The sequence below is a fragment of the Harpia harpyja genome, chromosome 4 (genome assembly GCF_026419915.1).
Source record: "Harpia harpyja isolate bHarHar1 chromosome 4, bHarHar1 primary haplotype, whole genome shotgun sequence".
In the NCBI taxonomy this organism is placed as follows: domain Eukaryota; kingdom Metazoa; phylum Chordata; class Aves; order Accipitriformes; family Accipitridae; genus Harpia; species Harpia harpyja.
In genome coordinates, this window is record NC_068943.1 from 63,182,165 (window position 1) to 63,206,797 (window position 24,633).

Genomic DNA, 24,633 nt, shown 5'->3' on the forward strand with positions numbered 1-24,633 from the left:
TTTCTGTATTCATTAATGTAGCAATCAGAATTTAATATTTTTGAACCTTCAGGAATGTCTTGGATAGGGTAGATACTACTTTGGAGTAAAAGAAGATAACCTAAGATTATACCTGCAAGTGTTTTTACTTAGTCCAGTAGTTTCTTAGAGCCTTGCCCTAAAATTGAACTGGATTTTGAGCCATAAAATGACAGTGTTGGTTCTTCAAGTGCAGCACATATAATCACAATGAGAAGGAGCTCTGTTTCTTTCTTTCTTTCTCCCTTGGTCTATTTTTTGCTCTGTCATATCACATTACAGCACTACACAGGAGAACTAATTCAGACTCTGTTCCAGCTTCTTTGACCTCTTGGATACTCCAAATGTATTTTACCATTGGTGAGTCTGAATAGTAAAAGTATTTGGTTCCACCTACTTTGCACTTCAAATCCAGTTGAATAGATTCCTAGAAGAATGCAGACATTAAAACAACTGGCCATTTAGATCCAAATCCCCTATTCTGAGATTGGTACAGGTTACTTTTTAAATGAATCACTTTTTTCCTCAAATATTTTTAAGTGCAAGTTCCTGGCTAGAAATTTCACAACCTATTCAGACACATTTTAAATACCATCAGTCAGTCTATTCAGTCAGTAAGCATTTAAATAACACCATGCAGTTAGTATGCTGTGCTAGTATTTAACATGCCAAAAATCACCTCTTTGCCATCCTACTAGATCCTGATCAGTCATTAGGAAAAAAAAATGTAGCAAGCAAGAATAGAATGAATCAAAAAAATCCATATAAAAAGAGTCCACATGCAAATAAACTAATTGCAAGTTTGCTTTCTGTTTTCTAACATCTGCATCTTCCACACATTGCGCACATGTGTGTTAAAACTGTTTTAATATTTCAGACTTGTTCTCCTCTCTATATGTTAAAGTAGCCTTATCAGAGAGTGAGTCTGTGCCTCAGCTCTCTCCATGCACAGCTTTGAGCACGAGTCATTGTTGTCCTCCTCCGGGAACAGAAGTCAGAGGATCCAGATGACAAGTAGGGAAAGAGACTCCTCCATAAGCAGCATCTGGCTCTTTGGCAGATTTGTCAAGCACTTCTGCTAATGGGTTTGGATTTGCCCAGGGGTCTTTTATGTGGTTACATTGCAGATGGTCTGTCTGTTCTATCTTCTCCTTTTGAATGCTTTTATTTAAAAAAAAAAAAAAGCAAAAAACTTTCATCTGATCCTCAGAATTTACACACTCCTTTCCAGCTGATAAGGTTCTTTATGGGTCTTATAAGATGCCTGTGCAGGCTCCTTTCTGTTAGAAATCACAAAGCTTTCCATATATCCAAACGTGTGTCTTGAGTTTTGTTGGCAATTCTGGACTTAGTTCTCCAGTTTAGCTGCCAAGTGATATAATTTACTGTGATCTCAGTCTGTGTTATTGTCAAATTTCTTTGGGAATTACTTTATGTCATTTGTAGAGTAGAGGTAACTTTACCTCCCCTAGAAGCATGAAATATACTTGCCTTCCACTAGCCGTCCACCTTTGAAAACCTAAGTTCAAATCTGGGTTTGGTTAAATGTGAAAATGAGTATGATGGTCTCAATCTAATTCATAGGGGATTCTTGTCTGCCATTTAAGAGAGGCCCAGGACTGAAGCAGCAAATCTGTGGGAAGGTATGTTTGGCAGATCTATGGAGAAAGGCATATGCAGTGCCCAAATAAATAAAGCAATTCCACGGATCGACTTTTTAGCAGAATTATTTATTGTGTGGCGTGAGCACAGAAGAGGGCAGAGAGGGAGAACATCCTGTTTGGGGAATTTCGTTTTAATTCTGTTTCAATTTACAACTGAATCTCTGTCACTTTAATTTTTAAGGGTTTTGAGGATTTTATTTGCTTTTCGGTGCAGAAGTAATTGGCAGGTGACTAGACATAAGATCATGTTTTATTCCTCTGTTATTTCAGGCTTATGTCTTATTTTCCTTCTAATTATGTAGATTAAATTAAACAGAAAAAAAACCTCTGTGCTCTCAAAGATGCAGTGCTTTTCATGACTTTCTCAAAATAGTACTAGAGAAGCATATTCGTCTCCCTTAGTGTTTCATTATTATACCATGTTTCACAACAGTAATATTTTAAAATTTGCTGAGAAACAGAAATAATTGAATTATAAAAAGCAATCATGGCTTTATTAACATCTCTGCCCTAGTGCCCTGTCTAACAAACCAGGTTCTTAACCACTGGGAAACCTGTGCTAAATGCAGTCAAGTTACAGTCTTAAGCCTGCAATATAGATGTGCGTGAACTTAAAAACCAACAACACTGTAGGGTTTGTTTCCTCCCACCCTGCTTTTTCCTCAGGACTTGGACTTGGACAGAAGTGGATATTTAATGATTTTTAAAGTCTAGGTGGTACGTCAGAAGTCATAGTGAGGTCGAACCATTTGGTGTAAGCCGGGCTTTTAGCAGAGGGAGCTATAAAGGACAGCTGCCACTGGACAGGCTGGTTTCCAGTGCTGCCGCGTGGGGCTGGAGCCGTGGCTCTGCCCGTGCCCCGGCCCCGTGGCTCTGCCCGGGCAGGCGGGTATCCCCCCGGCCGGCTGCCAGACCGGCGTGCAGGCTGAGCTGGAACTGGAGGTGTTACACATTTGCAGCTGGTACCTGCCCCTTCCTGTGGCTCAAGGGGATAATTTGGGGGGAGGGGGATTGTGCCCCAGAGTCCTCAGCGACACATATTTATTGACTCTTAGAAAAATCACCTACTTCACCCCAAATTAAAAAGGTATGTAAAAACTGTGTGTATGCTTTAAGTCTCAAATTATAAAATGACTTGGGGAAATCAAACAGCGAAGCAAAATGAAAGGTAATCATTTGGTATCGGTTGTAAATGGCAGCCAGCATGAGTACAGTTATCAGGGCATCATTCTCTCTCTTGCTCAGAATAATAGAAATTGTTTTGAATGTAATTAGTTACTAAAAGTGAATGCAATATCTCCCTGTTCTTTCAGGTGTACAGGTAATAAAGTCTCCTGGACTTAACAGGAATGATCAGATGCTGAAGCAGTTAAAGCACCAGGCAGTCAGAAAGTTGCATATATTTATTTTATATTCTAAACCTAGCTCATTGTTGTGACTGCGATTAGAGAACAGAAATAATTGCTTTTGACACAAACTGTTTTGGAGCCAAACATAATGTGCTCCACATGAGGTAAACTGCAGAATATTTGTCTTGGGAGCCAAGGTTCAGATCAGGTTTAACTTTTAAGGCGAACTTCACTGTTAAAAGTGAGATGCGTTAATGTTTCCCATGTTAAGACTGCTTGCCAGTAACTCTCTGTATTTTATATTTAAAAAAACCCAAAACAAAACAGAGAAGATTCAGAATGTTTGCATTAAAACATGAAGCTTGAATGGAGCATGAAAACACAAGTTTTTGGCAACTCCTGTATTCTACCCAGTCTGTCATCATAGCTCATCCTTTCTGGAGGTGGATGAAGTTCTTGCAAGGCCCCTGTACTGGTGGCTAAAGAAATTAGATTGAAATGAGGTATGATCACTCTAATACAGCACACCTGAATGAGCTTCTTTTCCCTTGGGCAATCCCTGGTGAAGAAGAACCATGTTTCAACAACTAGTTTGAAATATAACAGACATTTCGATTCAGGGTAAGTCAGACACAACCCACCCTCTGCTCTCTTGTTATGAAAATGTGAGTTCATACTTACATCACGCGGTCCAGGCTCCATTGAAGCCAACAGCAAAATGCCAAGCCTTTCATCCCTGATTTCCCAATTTTAGATTTGCTTAAATATTGTCTTGTATGAATAAAGCTGACATGATTATATTGCAATTAATACTGTTAGTACTGTATTTCAATTAATAATGTAGATATGGATCAGGTGCCAATATCTGGACCTAGGCATCCCAGCTGTCCCATCTTCACTGGTGGTGGTGTTTATGCAACAGGTCAAGGCAAGGAAGCATATGCCCCCTTGCTGAAAGCGTACCTCCAGCTACTGCACAGACAAGCTCAGAATGCAAGGTATTTCAGAGTTACATCAGATCTAAATGGAAGAGCTACCCCATCGCAAAAGCAGTTCTCCAGCACCCTAGGAAAGGGTATGAGGAATTATATCACTTTCTCTCCAAAAAAGGTAGTTGGAAGATAACATAGTGATGAAGTTATCCCTAGAAATTCCTCTTTCTCATATGTGGGTGAGTACCAGGGATTTGGAGGACCTTCGGTATTTTGATGCTTCTTTCAATCTCAATCTGCCATTAACATGTGGTTTGGAAGTGGGCATTTCCTCTCATTAAAGAGCAAAGGTGCTAAAGCATTCCCTATTCACTGTCCATAGGAAATCAGGGCTTCAAACAACCCTTTCAAAACTCCTCTCCTCGTTCCACTTAAAATCATGGCTGTGATGCCATGAGGAGCACTGCCTTGTGTTTTCCCTGAGATGTTTTGAAATTCTGTGCAGTAAGTGGTGCAGCTTTGAAGGCTATGTCTTACAAAAGACAGATTAGCAACAGGCTAGTAATTGGCAGTGCTGATCCTCTCCACGATCCTCTGTATATATGGGAAATAGGCTTAGTTGCTCAAATTACACTTAAAAACACCAAAGAAAGACTTAGTGAGATTCCCCAGTCATTGGGTTTGTTACCTGTTCCTTACCTCCCACCAGGTCACCTGTCAGAGATGCAGAAAGGACCAGCAGATTTTTCAGATGGGACTCTGAGCAGTTGTTCTGCAGAAGTTATGGCATAGGAGTGAAGGCTTGCTGTTTGCATTTCAGCCATCTCCACAGAAGTGTTTGTTATTTGTTTATGACACAGCTCATCATGTTGTAAGAACCACAGAATTTGCAAGTGCCAATCACATCTGGAAGTGATCAGAAGTGGAAATGGGAGCTGTTGGGTGAACTACTCTTTGAAAATGTGGCCCTGTGATCCAAAGACTTGCATTTAGCTCCTATGTATCTGTAAACCAGTAGTCTGTATTTCATGTAAGTTGGATACTTGACAGCTCCCTGTGGAACCGCAGTGTCATTATCGCTTTTGATTTATTTAAATGCTCACATAATGACTTCAAAACCTATTTTTGCCACTTTTTTTTAAGTAGCGGGTTAAACATTGAGTTTAACCTCCTGTGTACCTTCATGTATTTTCTGTTCACACCTGGACTGGGAACCGTGTGACGCAGCCTGCGGGCTGCGTGGCCAAGCTTGCGGCAGTGCGTGGAACATGCGCCTGCCTGAGCCCGAGCTGTGGCATGGGATCATTGGTGCTGTTGGGGCTGTGCTAGGCACGGGCACGCTCCGCTACAGCCCAGGTTCGCGATGGGCCAGCCTGTACATGGACTAAGAGAACCGAGCTCCCTACTGCTCTCTCTGCTATTCCATCAGTCCCCGGTCCTCGCTGCTTGTTAGTTTAGATGTTCTCTGTCTGGCTCCTGTCCAACCAGCTGCCTTTTTCTTTGATAAGATGGGAAATACCTGTTCAGACACCACATTACCTCTTTCCAGATACTTCCTCCAGTGCCTGGAGCGTGGACCCTGAGCTAAAATCCTATCACATCAAACCTGTGGTTGTCACATTTGGATAGCCCAGGAAAGAGATCTCAAAGGCTGGGATCCAGCTGGCCAGAAGGTATTGCTCTGTGTAGCTTTGCTTTTTGAGTGTGCATCAGTTTATTACATCAGAATATAATAGTTTCCCATATAAAACTGTCATTTGCCTTCGTCAAATCAAACCGATCCCAAACTGCAGGGTGGGGAGATGAGGTGGAAGGGGATCCATACAGAAAAAGAGGCTTCCCATTATGTACCTTTTCTGTGACAGCCTGCCCATTTTGCTAGTATAGACCTGTGTTTTGTAACTGAATAAATGTCCTGAGCATAGAGAGGGTGAGCTGGAAGTTTATGCTGAGGTAAATAATTTAATATGGTTGTGTCTTGCCCTGATTTGTCTTGATTTTTATCTATTCATTTTAATACTTGTTGGCTCTGCACAAATGGACTATGTATCCAACAGGAGAGTCCAGAAATGGCTCCTAGAAATTATTCGATGCTTTATCCATCAGTGTGGAAATCCAAATTAATTTTACATTGTCTTTTAATTATGTCAGGGAATTGACATTCATTCCCAATAAAAGTCAGAAAGCAGTGAAATAATAATGTAATGTGGATTTGTGGCCAACTGAACTGCACTAGAATAGACAGTTTCTGTGGTTTTCTGGAAACACATTAAATGACATTAAACTGAAATAAAATGTCTCAGTGAATCAGAAACCAGGGAAACCATACAGTTACTGACTTGTAAGCAAATAATAGTTTTCAGCAATTATACAACATGACAATCCAAGCCTTCTAAATTCATTGCTGTGTTTAGTCATCACCAGAGCAAACCTAAACTTTTCACCTTTGTTTTATTCCTCAGGCAAGAAAAGAAAATGTCAGTATTTCTTTTCCAGCAAAAATAAACTTGAATTTGTAAGCAATTATTCTTCACAGTATTTAGTCATATTTTCTCACTAGGCCCACAAAGAAGAAATCCATATATCCCTGTCAGTAAAACAATATCTGCTTATTACTATAGCAATAGCTGTATGCTAGATTAACAAAAGCTATGGCCTTTGGCATTTGCTCATGCGGTGAGAGAAGCGGGAAGCATAGATTTAATGAAGACAAAAAATATCTGACACCTAGTTGTGAGGAAGCACAGAGAATCTCAAGGTGGCACAGGGTCAAAAAGGGAGGGTGATAGCAAAAGTTTATCTGGGGAAATGGGAAGGGGGGCTGGGGAAGAAGCTGCAGTGAAAGAAATGTCCTTTTTCTCTAGCTGTGAATGGCGCAAGGAGGCACACTACAATGCTGGCCTTTGTCACCGAACCTGCTTGCCCGCGTTCTCAGCTGAGCCCTCTGCACCAAGTGCATCCCAAGCACTGACACTGGCTGCCTGTCAGACAGCCCCTGTAAAGTAATACCGTCTGCATGAGGGTTTTTTCTGCTGGAATTAGAGCTTGAATAGCCAAGAGAAGGACAATAGCCATGAAAGAGAAACTGAGGTACAATCACAACCAGTGCCACTTTATGCCCCGAAGGATCACCTAAGGAGTCCCATCCTCTGGAAGATAAGCAGCATTGTTGAGATCAAAAAGGCTATTAAACAAAATCAGGCAGGTTTGAGTTTTCCTCAAATTATTGTCTCTTTGTACTAGAAGGACCCTCTCCACAGTGTGGTTATTACAGTCCCTGAGTAGAGGTTATTTCCCTGTGAGCTTGAACTCCTGTGCTGCGAAGCTGCATGGTGATATTTAAGCTTGTAAAGAATCATCCATGTTCATTAGGAGTCCACTACAGTCCTTACTGTACACTTAGAGTTCTACAAAGCTGAACCTCATGATATTTTTATTATTTTTTGCCTATGTGGTATTTTTTAACATGGTAGAAAAGCTCTAATGTTTTAATTCTTTGTTTCACTAAGGTGCCCTCCCTTTGATACCCTCTATCTGACATGACATTGGTTATAGATTGACAGAGAAGTATTTTTTTTGGAATACCAATGTGGCATTAGTTTTGCTTCTTTCTCTTACTTTTTTAATATGAAAGTTGACACCCTACTTACAAAACAATTAGAAATAGAAATTATACAGCTAGAATCCACCTTCCATCCCCAAATGGCTGCAAAAAGTTTAGCACTTGTTTTCTGGATTGTTAAAAAAAAAAAAAGTAATAAAACAAAACTCTGAAGAGCATTTGCTGGTTTTATCCCTATAACATGACATTTTTTACTGCTTCTTAGCACTGTATCAGATCACTTTACAAGTTAAGAAATGAGGCCTCAAGGAGAGTGGAAAGGAGGTCTTGCTAGTGTCCAGCAGTATTATTTGTTTTTAACAATCTGGCAACCTCCCAGAACTTGCATGATGGAGGGGCATGCTTTTGCGAGATTGTGCTTAAAATAGCAAAAGATCTGCTATTTTGGCCATCTATTAAGCTTGAGAAGATATACAGGAGGGCTGATGAGCCTGGGAAAAAATGAGGGGCAGTCATCTCAATGGAGCAAATTTATTTCATCAGTTTTGCTGTTTGTTCATTACCTTTTACAGTGGCAAAAAAAAGACAAAGGCTGCCATACACAGCGTAAGAGCACCTGGAAAAGAAAACATTATTAACCTGTATTTTAGGGTTAGTGTAATGATTGGAAATGTGACTAATTTGAGGAGTGTTCTTAGGCTGTGTGTTGTGTTGCACTTTGTGGAAGTCTTTGGTGGAAAGATGTTGAAAAATTTTTTGTTGTGTATTTATACCCTTATACACAGGTATGTGTGGATATTTAGCACCAAAGAATTCTTAAAAGTTTGTATGTAGCTGGGTGTTAGTGTACATGTAGTTGTATGCATGTGTATATTCCCTGGAAACCTGTTCATCATTCAGAATCCCTCTCTCTCCACCTTCTTTCTTACTGCCCACTGTAGTCTTTGGAGACTGTTAACAGGTTAGTGTAACTTCTTTTTAATTGCATTATTTACAGTTTGTGTAGGTGCAAGTAAACATGAAAAATCCCTGGCCTCACTGTGAATGTACTGTGTAAAATACAGTTTTCAAAAAAAAAAGAAACCTGGAAAAACCCTCTATAAATATGATGTATCTATTGTTATTGATTGTTTTAAACTGTTGCAGATTTTCTGTAGATTTTATTGGACTAATGACATTTGTATATGTGCATCCATTCTAATTTTTTTTGTCAGAGTGAAAGGCTTGTATGAGCTAGTTCAGACTGCATATGGAAGAGGGGTGGGCTCGCTAGTGATGTTCAGAACATGGCTGAAAGATCTGGCTAAAAAAATTTCTATGGGAAGTGGAAAAAACCCCACCCCACTTGTCCTTAAAACTGTGTAGTTGGTCAGCGAGCTGAGCTGACAGCAGTAGGAAAGAGATTCAGCTGAGTCTGAACAGCTCTGTTACCCAGCTTTCATATTGCTCTAAAAGTTAATTTTAAATAAAGGGAAATTCCCTGTTTGTTTAATTTCAGAAGCTTCGAGGTAGCCGACATCTTAATTGGACAAGGCTCCGGGTTTCTGTGAGAAAGTTTGGGATATGTAAGAACTGGGGTTACAACAGGAGAGATGTGAGAGAAGCAGGGGGGAAGCTAACCAAAACACCCCCAGATAATGTGGATTTTTGCCACAGTGAAGTTTAGCAAAGATTCTGCTAAAGAAAATTATATAGAGAATTTCCTATCAAAGAATTTTTAAAAGAAAAATCTTTTAAAGCCCTTTTAAAAATTTTGGTTCTAATTAACTTATAAACTAAATGAAATTATTCAATTTTAAATAGCCTTTAGCTAGTCCTTCTTTCAATTCTCTTTTATTTTGGATTTGTTGCTATTTCTGCACAGTGAGGAATTAGTATTTGTAAAATGTTCTGGCTAGGCTAGGATTTGAAGTACTTTGTTCTTACATTTGAATATTTATTCTTTTATAAATCTGTGATGAATGATTTCATATTTTCAATCTTGTTAGTAAAAAAGTTTGAAATATAGTAAAAGTAGATTATGTAGCAAAAAGTTTGTATTTTAAAACATGATCTCTTTAAAGAAGAAAATTATCTAAATATGATCTACTTGTAGAATTCATGAATAATCAATAGAGTTTCAAGTTGTGGAAGGACCCAGCTCTTTGTCCACGTTTATAATAGTTTAATTGGAAAGGCAAATGGATAACAGAGTTGTAACAACCCAGACTTTTTGGAAATAGATTTTAATTCTGCTGAAGAAAAGCAGTGCACAAATAGGTACGTGATTGTAATGAAAGAAAAAAAAAAGCAGGTCTTTTAAAAACACAATCCTAGAAGCAAGGCTTGAGCTTTTTACCTTTAAAATAATACAAGCAAAAGCTATATAGAAATACAGTGATGCAGTTGTCAGATTGGGCAATCATAATTAGCCATACTTAAACCTGCCTATGCAAGGCTGGGTTATGGTGCTGGGCTGTGCGCTTCGGTGGTCTGGGGTGCATCACAAGTTCTGTTCAGCTGCTTTTGTAAAGACGGGGGGGGGTGGGGCGGGTGAATTTCTCTCTTTGGATGCTGTTCCTTAACCCGCTTCTGAACATAGGTTAACCTTTGAAAAGATGTCACTTCAAGACAGGGAACAAAATGCGCTCTAATGTGGAAGGCCCAGGAATCAGGCATAGCCATCTTTTTGATACAAGCCTGCTGCAGTTTGGTAGGATTGTCCACATGCAGGTTGGAGTTAAAGCCCACTGGGATCCGGGAGACTGTTCCGTGAAATGGGATGTTTTAGAGACTTTTCCAGTAAGCCTCTAAAATGATCCACTAAGCATGTGCAAATACCAATTTTCAAAGACTTAAAGCGTAGCCAAAGCAGAATAAAAGACAAGCCCGTCTTGCCAGATTTCAGGTTTTCACTTAGGAGCTTGGAATCACACTAACGTTCTTCAAACAAAGAGTCAACAGAAAATTAAAACATCTTCTTACCAAGTAATCTGTTTCCTCTCAAAATTCATCTTTTGATCAATTTAGCATTTTACTTAATTACTCTAAAAAGTAGTCTGAGACAATGCAAGCGGGGGAAGACTAAAGCTCAAACAGTTACTTGCCTGGCAGAGAAACAAAAAATGGAAAATAAAGTTGTACGATGTAGTTTTTAAGCAGGTCTAACAATAGGCTTTATTCTGTCTAAATCGAAACACCGCATTTACTAGAAAACAGTCTTTAATAAATAACTGCATAAACTTAGAAGTATTAATTGGTCCTTTGGAGATCACTCTTTTTTACTTTTTTTAGTGCAGGAAAACACATACTGAACCCAAACCTGCTTCTGATTAAGTCAGTGAAAGCAGGACTCTGATAAACATTTAGTTTGACAAAATGAATTCAAGATGTTGGAATTATTTCATCCATTTTATTAAGCATTTTTCCTGAATCTTCCATTGACTGAAACTGTAAGATTTTAGTAGGTCTGTTACATCTTCCTGAGAATTTTTTAGGCTAAAGGTACACTAAACGCATCCAGAAAGGTGAATTGAATGACATCTGTTACACAGAAGGTAACGTACACTTCAATAAATAAATCACATAGGGATATATTAAAATAATCCCCTTACTTGTTCACACGGGAAAGAGCACCCAGGATAAGTGTAATGTATACACATGGTTTTGTGAAACTTTTTATTGGTTTGGATATCCCTTTTATCCTTAATAGACTACCAATAAATGCAAGATGTCTTTCACTCATGCAGAGAAAATGTCTATTTGTAAATGCACTACTTTTAAAATAGTATTAGTTAATTAACTTGCCGTGTCTGTGGACTGGGGATGCCATTTACTATGGAAAACTAATACAAGCTGAATAAAATACTTTTCTGCACAAAAGGTTTCATACCTTTGGTATGAAGGTATGGAACAAAAACTATTCCTTTTACAAAGTTTGATTGTTTATGTTCTTTGCCAAGCAAATGAAAATCAGTGGAGTTAGTTGTCTGATTAAGAAAATCTGATTCGATTAAGATAATCTGATTTCATTTGAGTATGAAAAGTGCTTAAGATGGATACTTCTTAAACACACTAGCTAGGTAAGTCAGTGATTTTTCTTATGAAATATTGCTGAAGCATTTGCATCTGTGGCCATGATATGTGCCTATCTGAAAAGAATTTATTGTAATTTTCATGCTAAACAAGAAAAAAAGCACATGTGAACTTTCTAAGCTAGAACTGCCCGTTAGGTATCTGTGGGCTGATCGTACTTGAACAGGAAATCATGACACTTAAACTGCTAAGTGAACACGTGGGGAGTATTACACTGTATATGCAATGAAACACACATTGTTTATTTTGTGTAGCATTCTCCTGCTCCCTTAAATACATACAAGATGGAAACTCACAGACTTTTTTTAACCCTTAGCTGCTATCCTTGTACAGAAACTACTAAACAAAAACTGACGGACTAGTAAACCACTTGAGTTCATTTTATTTCATCTAACAGTGATCACATTTCCAGTAGACAATAAATATAATGCACTGTTGACAGACGTGTAGAAATGCATATACAATTAGATGAAGAAATTGGGGTCAAGGCAGTTCAAATCTCAGTTTATGCTTTTGCATTTCCTTGAATATGGCTATAAAATTCTTACCTGCTGATGCATGGCCTCCTGCAATATCAGTTTTCCCCTGCTCATCCAGACTGCTGCTGGGGAGGCTGCCCTGTCAGTGGAGTATCGGTGCATCTCAGGTTTGATTTGAGCGTTTACTGGAATACATGAGATTCTTTGCTTTGTGTGCCTTTGCGTAAGGCCTTGGTGCATTTTCCCAGTTGAGATATAGTATTTCCTACATTTCCTAGAACATATTCAAGACATGAAAGCTCTGAATCTGTGTCTTGGGTTAAATGAATGCAATGAGAGGCAAGCTAAAGCATCCAGATCAATGGAACTAGGAGCTCAAAATGGGAGACATTTTAATTCTGTGGGGTTTTTTTCTTTTCCTTATCTTGGAGTAAAAAACCAGATTCAGACAGCAGACCCATATTTGATGGAAAGATGGTGGGATTCTGTTTGGTTTTTTTTCCCTGAGAGGAGGATATGTGACGAACAGAAGATAGGCAATTTCAAAGTGAAACTTGCAATAAATACTTAAGATGCTGGGAGTTAAATTAATGATTTGCCACTGATTTTCCTGGTCAGAATATGAATATACAGCAGCAGTTATTCTTACTGAACTATCCCAGTTGTTCATCTCTTTCCTAGCCATTTCAGTCTTCTACAATGTAATTGAGCTTTTACGGCTCTGTAAGGCAATCATTCTGTTGGCCTTTGTAGTATGCATATGGTAAATGGTTCTCCTGTTGCAGATGAGCTGGCAACTTTGCTTATATACAGCAAAAATGTTTCTTTGGGGAAAAAATCTGTGTAATTAATTTATAAATGAAGCAAGGAATAGGCGAGCACACACTGCAAATTGGATTGCAATTACCGGTCTAACAAGAAATGCTCCTTGTCTGCTTTGTCTGAGAAAGGCAGTTTGTTGTCACTGAATGAAAGCCGTCCACAGGCCCCCAGTATAACTGTGACGCTGAAATCCATTGCAGTCTAAATCCACTTGAAATTTTGCAAGTTTCCTAGAAATTACTTAGAAGAAAAAAAAATCAAGTGAGCTAGTAAGAATATATGCATTTGTAAGAGTGAAGAATATTACAGATGTACGTGAAAGTTCTGTTCATTCACCTGTATGGTCTGTTGCTATGATTTAGTGTGGATGCAGTGACTGCTGGTGGTTGGAATACAGATAATGGGAGGCAGAAGTTCCTATTCTGGCTTTTTGTTTAATGACTGGCATTTCACTTAATTTCTGTTTTCTTCTAAGAAATACCTATATATGTGCATTTATCCATTTATCCCTCCATCTGTCCATCCATATATATGCACTCCCTCATACACATCTTTTACAAGCTCTTTGAGCAGTTTCGTAAGCCTGTGTCATCATTTACTCCATAATATCTAAAGGAAAAGTGAAAAATACTGGCATTGTTGCTGTTCACATCAAATTATTAGCTACTTTCCTAGGTTTGGTAAAAAGCAAAGACAACCTTAAAGGAACCTGTATTGATTTGTTCATCTGGCTGCATTACAAACTCTCCTTGTGAAAAAAGTTGTTTTAGAAAAAGCAGATTATTATAGATAGTATCACAATGCATTTAAATACTGTCACCTTCTTCTTTAACAGGTCTATGGAAATGCAAGATCTAGCCAGTCCTCATAATCTTGTTGGAAGTAATGATGCGCCGGGTAGTTCCAAACTGGATAAACCTAATCTCAGTAGCACATCAGTTACAACAAATGGAACAGGAGGTAGGTATAAGACACTGCTGACACATAGAAAGTTTTGTCTAGTTTTTAGTCATATGCATTTTTTAACATAATTTCAAGGATGAGCATAAACCCATTTATAAACCCAGCAAGAATTATGAAAAAATGCCAGTCATACCAGTGTAAATCTACTAATTCCAACAGCATTTCTTCGATTTGCACCATCTGAAGTAAGAGGCAGAACTGTGCAAAGGTGAAACAAGGAAAATCTTGGAATGGTTGATTTGAACAAAGTGTTAAAGATTTGATTATACCTGTTGGTAACTTGAAATAGATTGCATTTTCCGTGTCGCACTTCATTGCTGAGTAATAATTTACTTTTATACCATGAGCTACACCCATTTAGGTTCATTTAAAAGCTTTGTCAAAAGAAATGCATCAAAATTAGGCTTCTGTAATTTTTTTACTTGATGAATATGCTAATTCCACTTCTTGGCAGGTAGTGAAAGTTTGTCATAAAGAGAGTTTTAGCTTTTCCTCAAAAGTAACTGTTTATTACTGCTCTATCTATTACTGTAGGGACGGCACTACCATGCAGCTACAACACAGACATTCCAATGCTTTCAGATAATAGATTCTGCCATAGCTGAATTGGAGCAGTGGGAGGCAGGGTACCACATTCTGAGGTGGAGTCTTGTTCCCATTAGTGTCCATGAGACTGACACCGTGGATATGAGTCAAGCTAGAGTTTCAGCCCTCTTTTTTGGATTTTATACATTGCTGTCTTTTTTAACAGTTGGCACCAAGAAAAAAAATGTAGTTTGTTCTTTCTGGCCACAATGTAAAGCATTTTAGTCACTTATCCCTATTTAAAAAAAAAATCTGTCAATGTCAATAAAAAGTGTATGTGCCTGTGAGGGTAACAGAGCTCTGCAGAGAAGGGCTGAACCGTTAAGGTTCAACCTATTTATATTTTTACATAGAATACTTATTCCAGCATAAAGAGAAGGGAAAACTTCAAGCATATCATTAAAGAACACTAATAACTAGATGCCTCTATATTATACTTGCATAAACAAATGAGTTAAAGTAATACTTACAAAAACAATACAATGCCGGTAAAAGACTTGGCTGAAATACTTGCCTTGAAGACTATTATGTACACTGAACAGACATTGGGAGAATGAACCGTTATACCATTCCTGTTCTCAGGAGACAACATGACTGTGTTAAACACTGCAGACTGGTTGCTGAGTTGCAGTACTCCCTCTTCTGCAACAAGTATGAGAGACCTTGGTACAGTGCATGTGTGTGGTGGTGTGCCTCCGTGACTGCTGTGTAACATCTCTCTTGGTTTGCTCTGTTCTTTTGTTATGCTGTTTGAACATTTTCTGGGGTTTTTTTCCCCACCCCTTTTTTTCCACCCCTTCTCAGATGCCTTTCCCACAGCCAGAAAACTGGTACTGGTAGGAAGCTGCAATAAATAGTTATCTTACCACACTTTGCAAGTCATTTGATAAGCAAGGAGAATTTAACCCACTTAAAATTAGCTTAACTGTCTACATGCTCTGAGAGACTGGGATTGCCCCGTGGTGGTCAACACTGCTGGGAACTGCCAGTAGTCAGCATTGCTGGAAGTCAGACCAATGGATTTTCCACAGAGCGCCCATTTGTTTTTCTTTTATTTTTAGGTACAACATTGCATGATTACCTGAGCACAAATCAAGGTTGACATTATTGTTACTACTCCTACTACTGCTTTCCTACTACTGCTTTTGTTATTAATTAAAGCTTATGTCTAGCGTGCTACTACATGTAACTTGCCACCTTACAAACATTTGGCCAAATTTTCCAAGCTGTTGTTTTCATTTATGAGTTTTCTCTCATGTATTATTAATTGTTATGAGTTATAATGATTAATAATAATTATATATGTGACACTTGCATTACATACGGGATTAATCGTAGGTGTAAACATGTGTCACCATGACTCTCTACAAGCCATTACACAGGTGCTTAAGCTGTACAGGTTTGGACTAAAGTTAGGAAGATCTCAAAAACTTTCATTTTAAAAAAACCCTCAGAATTAGCTTGCCATTTGTAAGCCACATATCCAGAGAGAATGTACCAAAAAAAAAGTTCAGACTTGAGCACAAAAGATCATTTGCTCTAGAATAACTGATTCCGTGGGAATGCTTCTGCTCAATTGCAAGAACTTAAGTTTAAAGGAAGGACTGAGCTAACTTAGTCTGTCACCTCAGTTAACTGTTCAGCATGTTCAGATAAATGTGGAAAGTAATAATTTCAGTAGTAATTATCAGTAGTGAGGAAATGTAATGTGAAAGACCTTGCATTACTTGCATTAAATCTGATTTTCCATAGGCAGTAGAACGTTTATATCTGTGCTTCTAGTTGAGTATATTCCTTGGAAAACCCTTAAGGCTTGCTAAAAGAAAGAGGAAAATCATTCCTATGACAAGCCATTGTTTTACATGAGCCTTTAGTCAGACTTGTTTGCTCTAATAGTTATTGTACTTGCTTGTCCTGCTTCATGCATAGTAGTAGCATCTCTTGCCCCTAAAACTCTGTGTTCATTTTCAGACCTTAACATAGAGAGGTTGTTTAGGAAAAAAAGAGGTTGGCAGAGTAGTAGTCATGTTGCTCTGCTAAGTCCTTTCATCAAGTAAAGAACTTATATTATAGAAGCTGTTGCCTGTTGGGAGCTGTATTCTGAGTTCGTCTTAGAATAATTCAGTTTGGAAGGGATCCCTGGAGGTCAGCTGGGCCAGCCCCTGCTCAGAGCAGGGCCAACTTTGCTGTTAGATCATGTTGCTCAAAGCAGTGTCTAGTTGAGTGTTGAGTATCTCTGAGCTGGAGGTGCCACAGCCTCTCTGGGCACCTGTCCCAGGGCCTGACTACTCTCACGGTGAAGAATTTTCCTCTTACATCTAATTGGATTTTTCCCTTGCTGCAGCTTGTGTCTGTTGCCTCCTGTCATTTCACAGGGCGTCTTTTGAGAAGAGTCTGCCGTTGTTCTTTGTCATCTTTGCACCTTCCCATTAGATAGCTGCAGACAGCAATTAACTCTCCCCTCAGCCTTCTCTTCCTAGGACAGAACAAGCCCAGCTTCTTCTGTCTGTCCTTGGACATCATACGCCCCAGCCCATGACAATTGTGGTAGGTCTAGTCTGTGAGCATGTGCAGCCTTCACTGTTAGCCACGCTCAGATGTATTTCCAGCTTGAGATTGCTTTTCATTTTATTTTTACTCTTTCAATATGTGAAAAAAAATTAAAACTAATCCACAGTTTAAAAACCAGAATATTAAATGTATAGTCTTTAAAGTATTCATCCAAAATGCTGGTTCAAACCCCTAAGTCTTTGCATTATGTCTAGAGCAGTTACCATAGTAGTATCAGAACCACGCTTTATCTTGCATGTGGGAAAAATAGGGATGATTCTGTGCTTTTATTTTCATTTCAGCTTTAAATGTTCCTGGGTTTTTGATCTGTTGTTGGAATTCTTTTTTTTTTTTTTTAGTTAGCTTTGTGCTTTTTTCCCCTCTTGGTTTAATGACATGCAACAGAAAGAAAGATAATAGTCCAACTCTCTAGCTACACTGAGGAAAGACCTTGATGAATTCCTTACTGTGATAACATCTGAATGTAAAAAAGTAGAACTGTTTAAAATCAAGCACATATAAAAATACTTTCTACATATATTTTTCAACAAAACACAGTGCCAATATGGTGTTTTTCCTCAAGTTAAGTACATGAGAGAGTTTCTTTTGGTTTAGATCCTTTTCTGCTTGACAGGGAGAGAGAAAGATGGTGACTATTGGTGGTGATGGAAGTGCACTGCAGCTGGCATTAACCAGAACTAGACATGACTCTAAAGTAAACATTTCAAATCATTACTGAAGTTTGTGTTAAATAAAACAGTTAGGCACATACTGGAGTGTCTTTCTGGATGCAATACTGAACACAGTTTTGTAGCTCGGTATGGGCAATAGTCGAATACCTTCTTGAACAGAAAGATAAAGGTACTAAAAAGTAGGTTTTTTTCATGTAGGTAAACGTCCACACTCTGCAGAGAAGAGCTATGCATCTTATAAAGTAAAATATGACCAAAGGAAGATTTGCAGAGGGGAAAATACAGATCTTTCCAACTTAGTATGATTTTTCATTCTCCTACTGAAATAAATGCAGACATCTCTATATTGTAATCAGAAAACAAATTAATTTAGTTACTTTTTATGCTTCAGGGAACAATAAATGTTCCACATGACTGAGAGGCCTGAGGTTCAGTGGAGGCAATCATTTTATGACAAATGACCCTTAAGCTTTTTCTTGATGTATATTTTATTGATCTGATGAGAATAAGATCTCATCTTTCTCATCTAAATAGAGAAGTGGGAATGATTGATTACTCTTCTGAATGACTTTGTTCATTTTGTGTAGTTTTTGTCACAGCTTTTTTTTTAAATGAGAAGATAATAGCCAACAAAATGACAAGGAGTACACAGCAGCTTGAAAAAATGTGGCTAAAATTCTTCCCTGATGATTTCATATTGAATTAATATCCTGCTGCTTGCAGGAAGAATATATGGGTGTGGCAGTTTTACTAAAGAGAAATGATAATGAAAAGAAGTTTACATTTAAAAGATGCACATTCAAATACTTTTTAATCTCGCACAGTAAATGGAAAGATACAACTGTATAACTTGCGTAAGAAGGTGCTACTTGGTTTGATTAGCACTGGGGCACTGGCGACACTGCAGGGCACTCTCCCTGGCACAGAGACAAGTACATCCCCATTTCTCAAATGTTCCCTACTTGATCTAAACAGACATCCCTTTGAATTCAGTGTAGGCCACCTGTGCAATTGTACACATTTGCAGCATCCCATCTGACTTACTGAAGTAAGACCCATTAAGCAGTGTGACTGGAAGTCGGGTGTGCTGTTGTAGGAGAGGTAACTCACACAGGGGCCATCCCAGTTGGCCATATTGGTAGCTGTGAAATTCCCGGTGAGCTCCTCATGGTGCTCACAGACACAGGGAAGAATAGCAGAGTGGTTCTGTAGGTGGTGTTTGGGACATTTTTCCCATGAAAAAAACAAATCCTTTATTTAGCTCATCCACCACCTTTTCCCCTACAGACTGTAAGAGGGATGGTGAACTCGAGGGCAACTCAGGCTGTACTTGGACTGAATCGCCCTCTGAAGTACCTCTCTTTCTCGACTCGACATAAACGGAGATTACTATGCACCTTTTTTATGCCTAAGTTAGGTGACTTGAATCTGAGCCATAGTTTGTAAATACATTGCCAGCTCAGAACATGAAATTCCCCCCTCCCCTTACTATTGCCAGTGAAGTCAAATGTGGATGCAGTGATGTTGACAGACGAGAGCTTTGGTCAGCTTAGCTGATGTCCCTCAGAGGAGTCAAGTAACTGGCTGGCAGAGAATGCGTTTGCTTGGCGTATGTTAGACCTGCTGGGGGGGACTCTGCCAGCCTGGCTGTCACAGCAAAGGTTTCTCCACAAATCCCAGCTGTGTCCTTGGAACTTCAATACCTGGCGTACGACCGCGGTAGTGGCCCGTGCAGGTCCTCATTGCCACTGCGCTTCGCGCCCCCAGGCAGCAACCAGTCCTGTGGTATCTATAAGCAAATTGCTGATATATACGTGATAAACGCTCACTCGCACCTCTAACTGACCTTCACAAAGCAATTATGATAGCATGTTGAGGGTTTCCACATTTGCCAGTCAAACATCTCATAAAAGCTGCAGTGTATTCTGTACCGCTGTTTCTTACCACATCAATTGGAAGGGTAGTTCCCAAACTCCATTACAAAAGTCCATGCCAGGTGGTCTGTTCAGGTAACACATTAAATTATAAAATCTAGATTACCTCTGTGGTGCTTTCAGTTATAGCTTGGATGGTAAGAGCACATGGTGATCCCTAAGAAATAATTTGAGTTCAGAGTGGACCCAAATGTTTGATAATCTCTGAGTTAGAAGCTGACTTGTCGTGGCTGTCATTTGTGTCCTACTCTAGTTCTTTTGCTATTTTTTTCTTTTAAACTTCTCTCTCCATGTATGGAAAATTGCTTGCTGGTGACCTAGATCAAAAAGCCCCCCACAGACTCTGTAAAAGGGGAAGGGGAAAGGCAGAATGCTGGCACTGTGAAAGTAATTTGCTTCTATATGAGCATGAAACCATATTATTATTGTTTCACTTGTCAGGCAAAACTATTTTTGTTATGTGCTACATCCCTTGACAGCTAATGTTTCCTTCCTCTCTGCTTCTCTCAGGGAACTGTTAGAATCAATTAGATTTAGGTTGAAGTCTCCCCAGAAGATATCCCAGTTGCTAAAACCAATGGATAGACAAATGCACAGATAAAAAGCCATGTAGATACATGACGATTCCAGACAGAGCAAGTATAGATTGTCTCAATACAGTGGTAGAGTGAAGGTCGAAGCTGTTGCACCGCATGCTTGTTCTAGCTGGACTACCAGTAGTGAGACTGGCATGAGGACTCCAATATAAATTTAGAAGTAAAATCTCATGTCTACTTATTCTTCTATGTAGTGTCTCTTCTTGCAGTCAAAACAGAACCCATGAACAGCAGTGAAACAACAACTACAACTGGAGATGGATCGCTTGACACTTTTACTGGGTCAGGTAAAGCCATAATAAGATCACATATTGTTAGATACACATTAATATAGCATTTAATAACCTTGACTAATAAACATTTCACTGCATGGAAGCAATCTTTAAAAAACTACAATAAAGTAACATTTTAATACATAATAATAATAATAATAATAATAGCTTTTTCATTTTTGTAAATGAAAATTCACAGTTTTCATGAGCTATGATCTTAAAAAAGCTTTAATGATGCCTAAGATGATTACTGTATGCAAAAATCTTATAGTAATAATGTTGCTACTGTACTGTAGATTTTTTCAGTGTTAGACTTGTACTATCTTAGGCAGAAAAAAATGGATTGTATTTGTAACAGCCATTCTAATTTGTGAAATTTAAAATCTTAAGGGTTATATTTCAGTGCTAATCTTTTTATTCCTATGAGCAGTGTGTTAGTTTAAACACTGACCAAATTGCGATAAGCTACTTTCTTTCCATGAAAATTGTCTATATTTTACTTTAAATAATCATAAGTTTCAGTTACTTCTTCTTAAAAAATTCAAACAAACAGCAATTTTTAAGTAGATTCCTATAAATTATTAAAAGGGGAACTGTGGAAAAGTACAGATAATCTGCCTTGTAATCATTAAACTGAATCCTGCTAATAATAATATTAACAAGGAGAGGGGGAAGAATAAATTTTGCATCTGAAAATACCAGTTCAGTGATGGCCTGACTGAAATGTCACTGAAGCCTGGAATTGCCAATCCACACTGATACTACTATTACTTTAGTAGACTTAGGTCATCAAGCCCTATTTAAAATATTTTGGAAATCACAATGTTTCTGTGTAATGAAAATGTTTTTAAAATTGAGTGTATGTTTCTGGAATTGTTTTTTAGGCATCAGTAAATGCAGATATACTCTAAAGTTGGTTATGCAGAAAAGTATTTATAACAAATTTAGTGTCTGAAGAAAAGGTCTTTTGTGAGATGTAAAGCAAGTGTATACTATTTCTGATTAGAAAATATGGAAACATCCTCATTATGATTATACTGAAAGGAACCCCATCAACTTAAAGTCTAACAGTTCCATAAAAAAATTAATAGTCTTGGCTAAAAATTAGCTTTTCTTTTTCACTCTGTTGTTACTCTGTCCTAAAATTTTATTAGTAATAATTACAGATTATAAAATGTTCAACTATATTTGTCATTGTTTTTTGTCATTGTTGGTGAAATTTTATCAGCTTCTGCCATGTATTTAAGACATCTGAGTTGGATGCCTTGTGTAACACATGGCTAAGGTGACTTTTTCATGAAGGGTTCCCAAAAATTGCAGCCTCCAATTCAGGTTTAGATATCTAAGTAACAGCTTGATTTCCCCAGGTGCCACTCACCCATTAGCCTCCACTAATTTCAAAAGAAGTGTTGAGATCTCTACACTTAGGAGATTTGGAAACAATTGGTGCCTCCAAAAAAAGGCAGGAATTTGAGCCTTACACAATCATTTTTGTCTGTTAGCCACCTGCATACTCAAAAGAAATATGAACCTGATTGTCAGTTTAGGCCAGAAACTCAAGTATTAAATGAGTATGGTCATTCACAGTGGGAAATCAATAACCTGCCTGTCTGGGTGATGTGCAGTCTTCATCATCAGAGTGAGACGCAGAGCTGCCTTGATAATGCACTGAGCCTTTCATAAAGAGTAAATCCATTACTTCCACACTTGCCTTTTACTGGTACTTGCCAATTGGACCATTTGGTTGTGGAAGAAGTGCTAAAGAACAATAAAAACTGAACAAAAAAGTATTTCTCTGACTTTTAACCTAACTGGTTATTTGGGAAGTTTAATGGGTTGCCAAAGACAATAAATACTGACTAGTAGAAAGACATAATTTCAGACAAACCAGCTGCAATTGAAAACAATGCATAGCAAAGCCCAACACCGAACAGTTTGTTTTTTCCTAATAATCAGTTACACACGTGTGTTATTCCCAACTATGACAAAGTGATAATGCTAGTACTTTCCTGCGGCTTTCAGAGCACCTGTGAGCTCATTTCATGAGGATGGCTGGACATATAGGCCACTAGCAGGAATGTTACCTACTCTGTCTTACACAACCATGGGTCAGAAGGACTCAAGCATACTTTGTTGAGTAGGGAAGGATTTAGGTATGTTATTAAATATTTTATGAAATAAGACATGCGTGAAAAGAGAACTCCTGGTGCTGAGACCCCTTTGAGAATCTGCCATGCAGAAATCCTCTCTTTCAAATATTCTACCCATTAAAATTGATTTCCATGCTTCAAGGGCAGTCAAAGCCCCTGACATGTCCTGGAGCTGAGCAGAAGGCTAAACAAGCCCTGTGGGGTGTAAAGTAGGCAGCTCTGTCCCTAATGGCCAGCTGTAACACACAAAGTGATGGTGAAACAGACTGTGCGAGGTGTAGGGCAGGAGACACAGATTAGGCTTCCCAGGTAACTGTGATGAACCCCGATTTTTGTATGATGAGTTGAAAAATAAAGCACATATAGATCTCTTGAATTTAGAGTGACAGGTGCCACAGTGGTCTTGCCCAGGCGATTGGGCAAGCTCCTGCTCAGGGCTGCAGCTCACGTGTTGCAGCTCACGCTCAGGGCTCTGGTTCCACTGTCCTGCAGAGCTGCCCCTGGGAGAAACTGTGCCTCTTAGCAAGGGTTATCCAGGTGGAGAGTCACCTCGTGCACCCCTCTTCCTCCTCCTTTTTCTTCAAAGAATGACAGTTGGTAATTAATATCGGTGTACTTGATGTGAAGCTTTGTGGTCCTGCAGCAGACTCCCATTGGGGTGGGTATTCACAGGATGTGGGGAGCTGAACAGCCTTGAACAGAGCATTTTCATACTCTGTGAATTTGCTGCAGCTGCTGTACTGTGAGCGCGTGCATTCTGCTGTTTATATTGCTTACAATACTGGATTAATTTGAGAACTGTTTATCATTTTAATGGAGTGGAGAGAGAGACATTTGAAGTTCTCATTATCCTTTTTACTTAGTATTTATCACACACAAAAAGGATAGAGAAAACAATTTCTGAAGAATATAAAGGTGAAGTTAGGAAACACCACTGCTGTGTAACCTACGTGGTCCCCTTGTGTGTAGACATTGTGATTTGTTATTTAAATGAGATCCTTTTAACCTAACCTCTTCGCACAGGATTTTCCAGATGTGTAATGAAAAAATACAAAATTCCAGCCTCTGTTAATATACTGAATGCAACACATGCGATCAGAACATTTTATGGTCATTTAAATTCTCCACAGCCACATTGGCCAGTAGAGCTAACAGGGTAACTGGTAAAGAGCTGGCTGTCAGCTTCTTGTCCCTTCTGTGAATCAACATTAGTGGGGACTGGAATATGCCCTCAGCACCGTAGTGAGACTTGAGAAATCAAGGGCCTTATACCTGCCCTGAAGAGTATTGCTCTGGCAAATTCAAGTAGTGAAGTCTTAGAAATATCTGAGTTTTTCAGAGAAGAAACAGTTTTGATTTTGTTTTTAATACAAGCAACATATTCATATAAATGGCTATACAAAGTGGCAGAGTTACAAAAAAGATAACAACCTACCTCCACCATCTCCTCCATTACCAACAGTCCTCAGAAGTAAGGTTAGGAGGCTATCCAGCAGTGAAAGTTATTTAAGTTTGATAATCCTTAGAATTACCAATCTGATCTCTGAGATACAGGCGTAGTCCACAGGCTCTACTCAGTCATAATGTTCTCTTATGGTAGGTCTTACACCCTGTGTTTCTCAGACATCTCACAGTCTAAAATGTAGTGCACAAATTGATGGGACAAGCTACCAGGGAAGGAATGAAAGGAATAGACTTTCTCGTTTGAAAGGTATACAATTTACTTTGGGGGCACTTGCCTCTTTTTCTCCCTCTTCACTACAACTAGCAGTATCATCAGGGAAATCAGAAAAAAAAAAAAAAAAAAGGAAATGTAAAACCAGACACCTTCCAAAAGTGTTTTATTTCCTTTCTGAATATATAAAATAAGGTATACGCAAAAAGAATAAAAAAGCAGGCAGGACATTTTTTTTCTGAAAAACATTAGGTTTTTATAGCTCAAGTGATTTAAATGAACAGTAATTAGTTTTTTGTAGTTTGCATCAGGTGTG

The 24,633-nt window shown here is 38.6% G+C and overlaps 1 protein-coding gene across 19 annotated transcripts in view; it reads left to right on the forward strand.

Annotated features, from left to right (window-relative positions):
- Positions 1–24,633, forward strand: part of EYA4 (EYA transcriptional coactivator and phosphatase 4) — a 160,717-nt gene that overhangs the window by 92,909 nt on the left and 43,175 nt on the right. For 11 of the 19 annotated variants that reach the window (XM_052784400.1, XM_052784392.1, XM_052784399.1 and 8 more), the window contains 3 exons: positions 13,736–13,860; positions 15,031–15,099; positions 20,415–20,507. In XM_052784400.1, the coding sequence (XP_052640360.1) occupies positions 13,736–13,860; positions 15,031–15,099; positions 20,415–20,507 (287 nt within the window). Of the gene's footprint in view, positions 1–5,512; positions 5,637–13,735; positions 13,861–15,030; positions 15,100–20,414; positions 20,508–24,633 lie in introns of all 19 variants that reach the window. The other 8 variants (XM_052784406.1, XM_052784405.1, XM_052784402.1 and 5 more) reach the window with 4 other exon arrangements.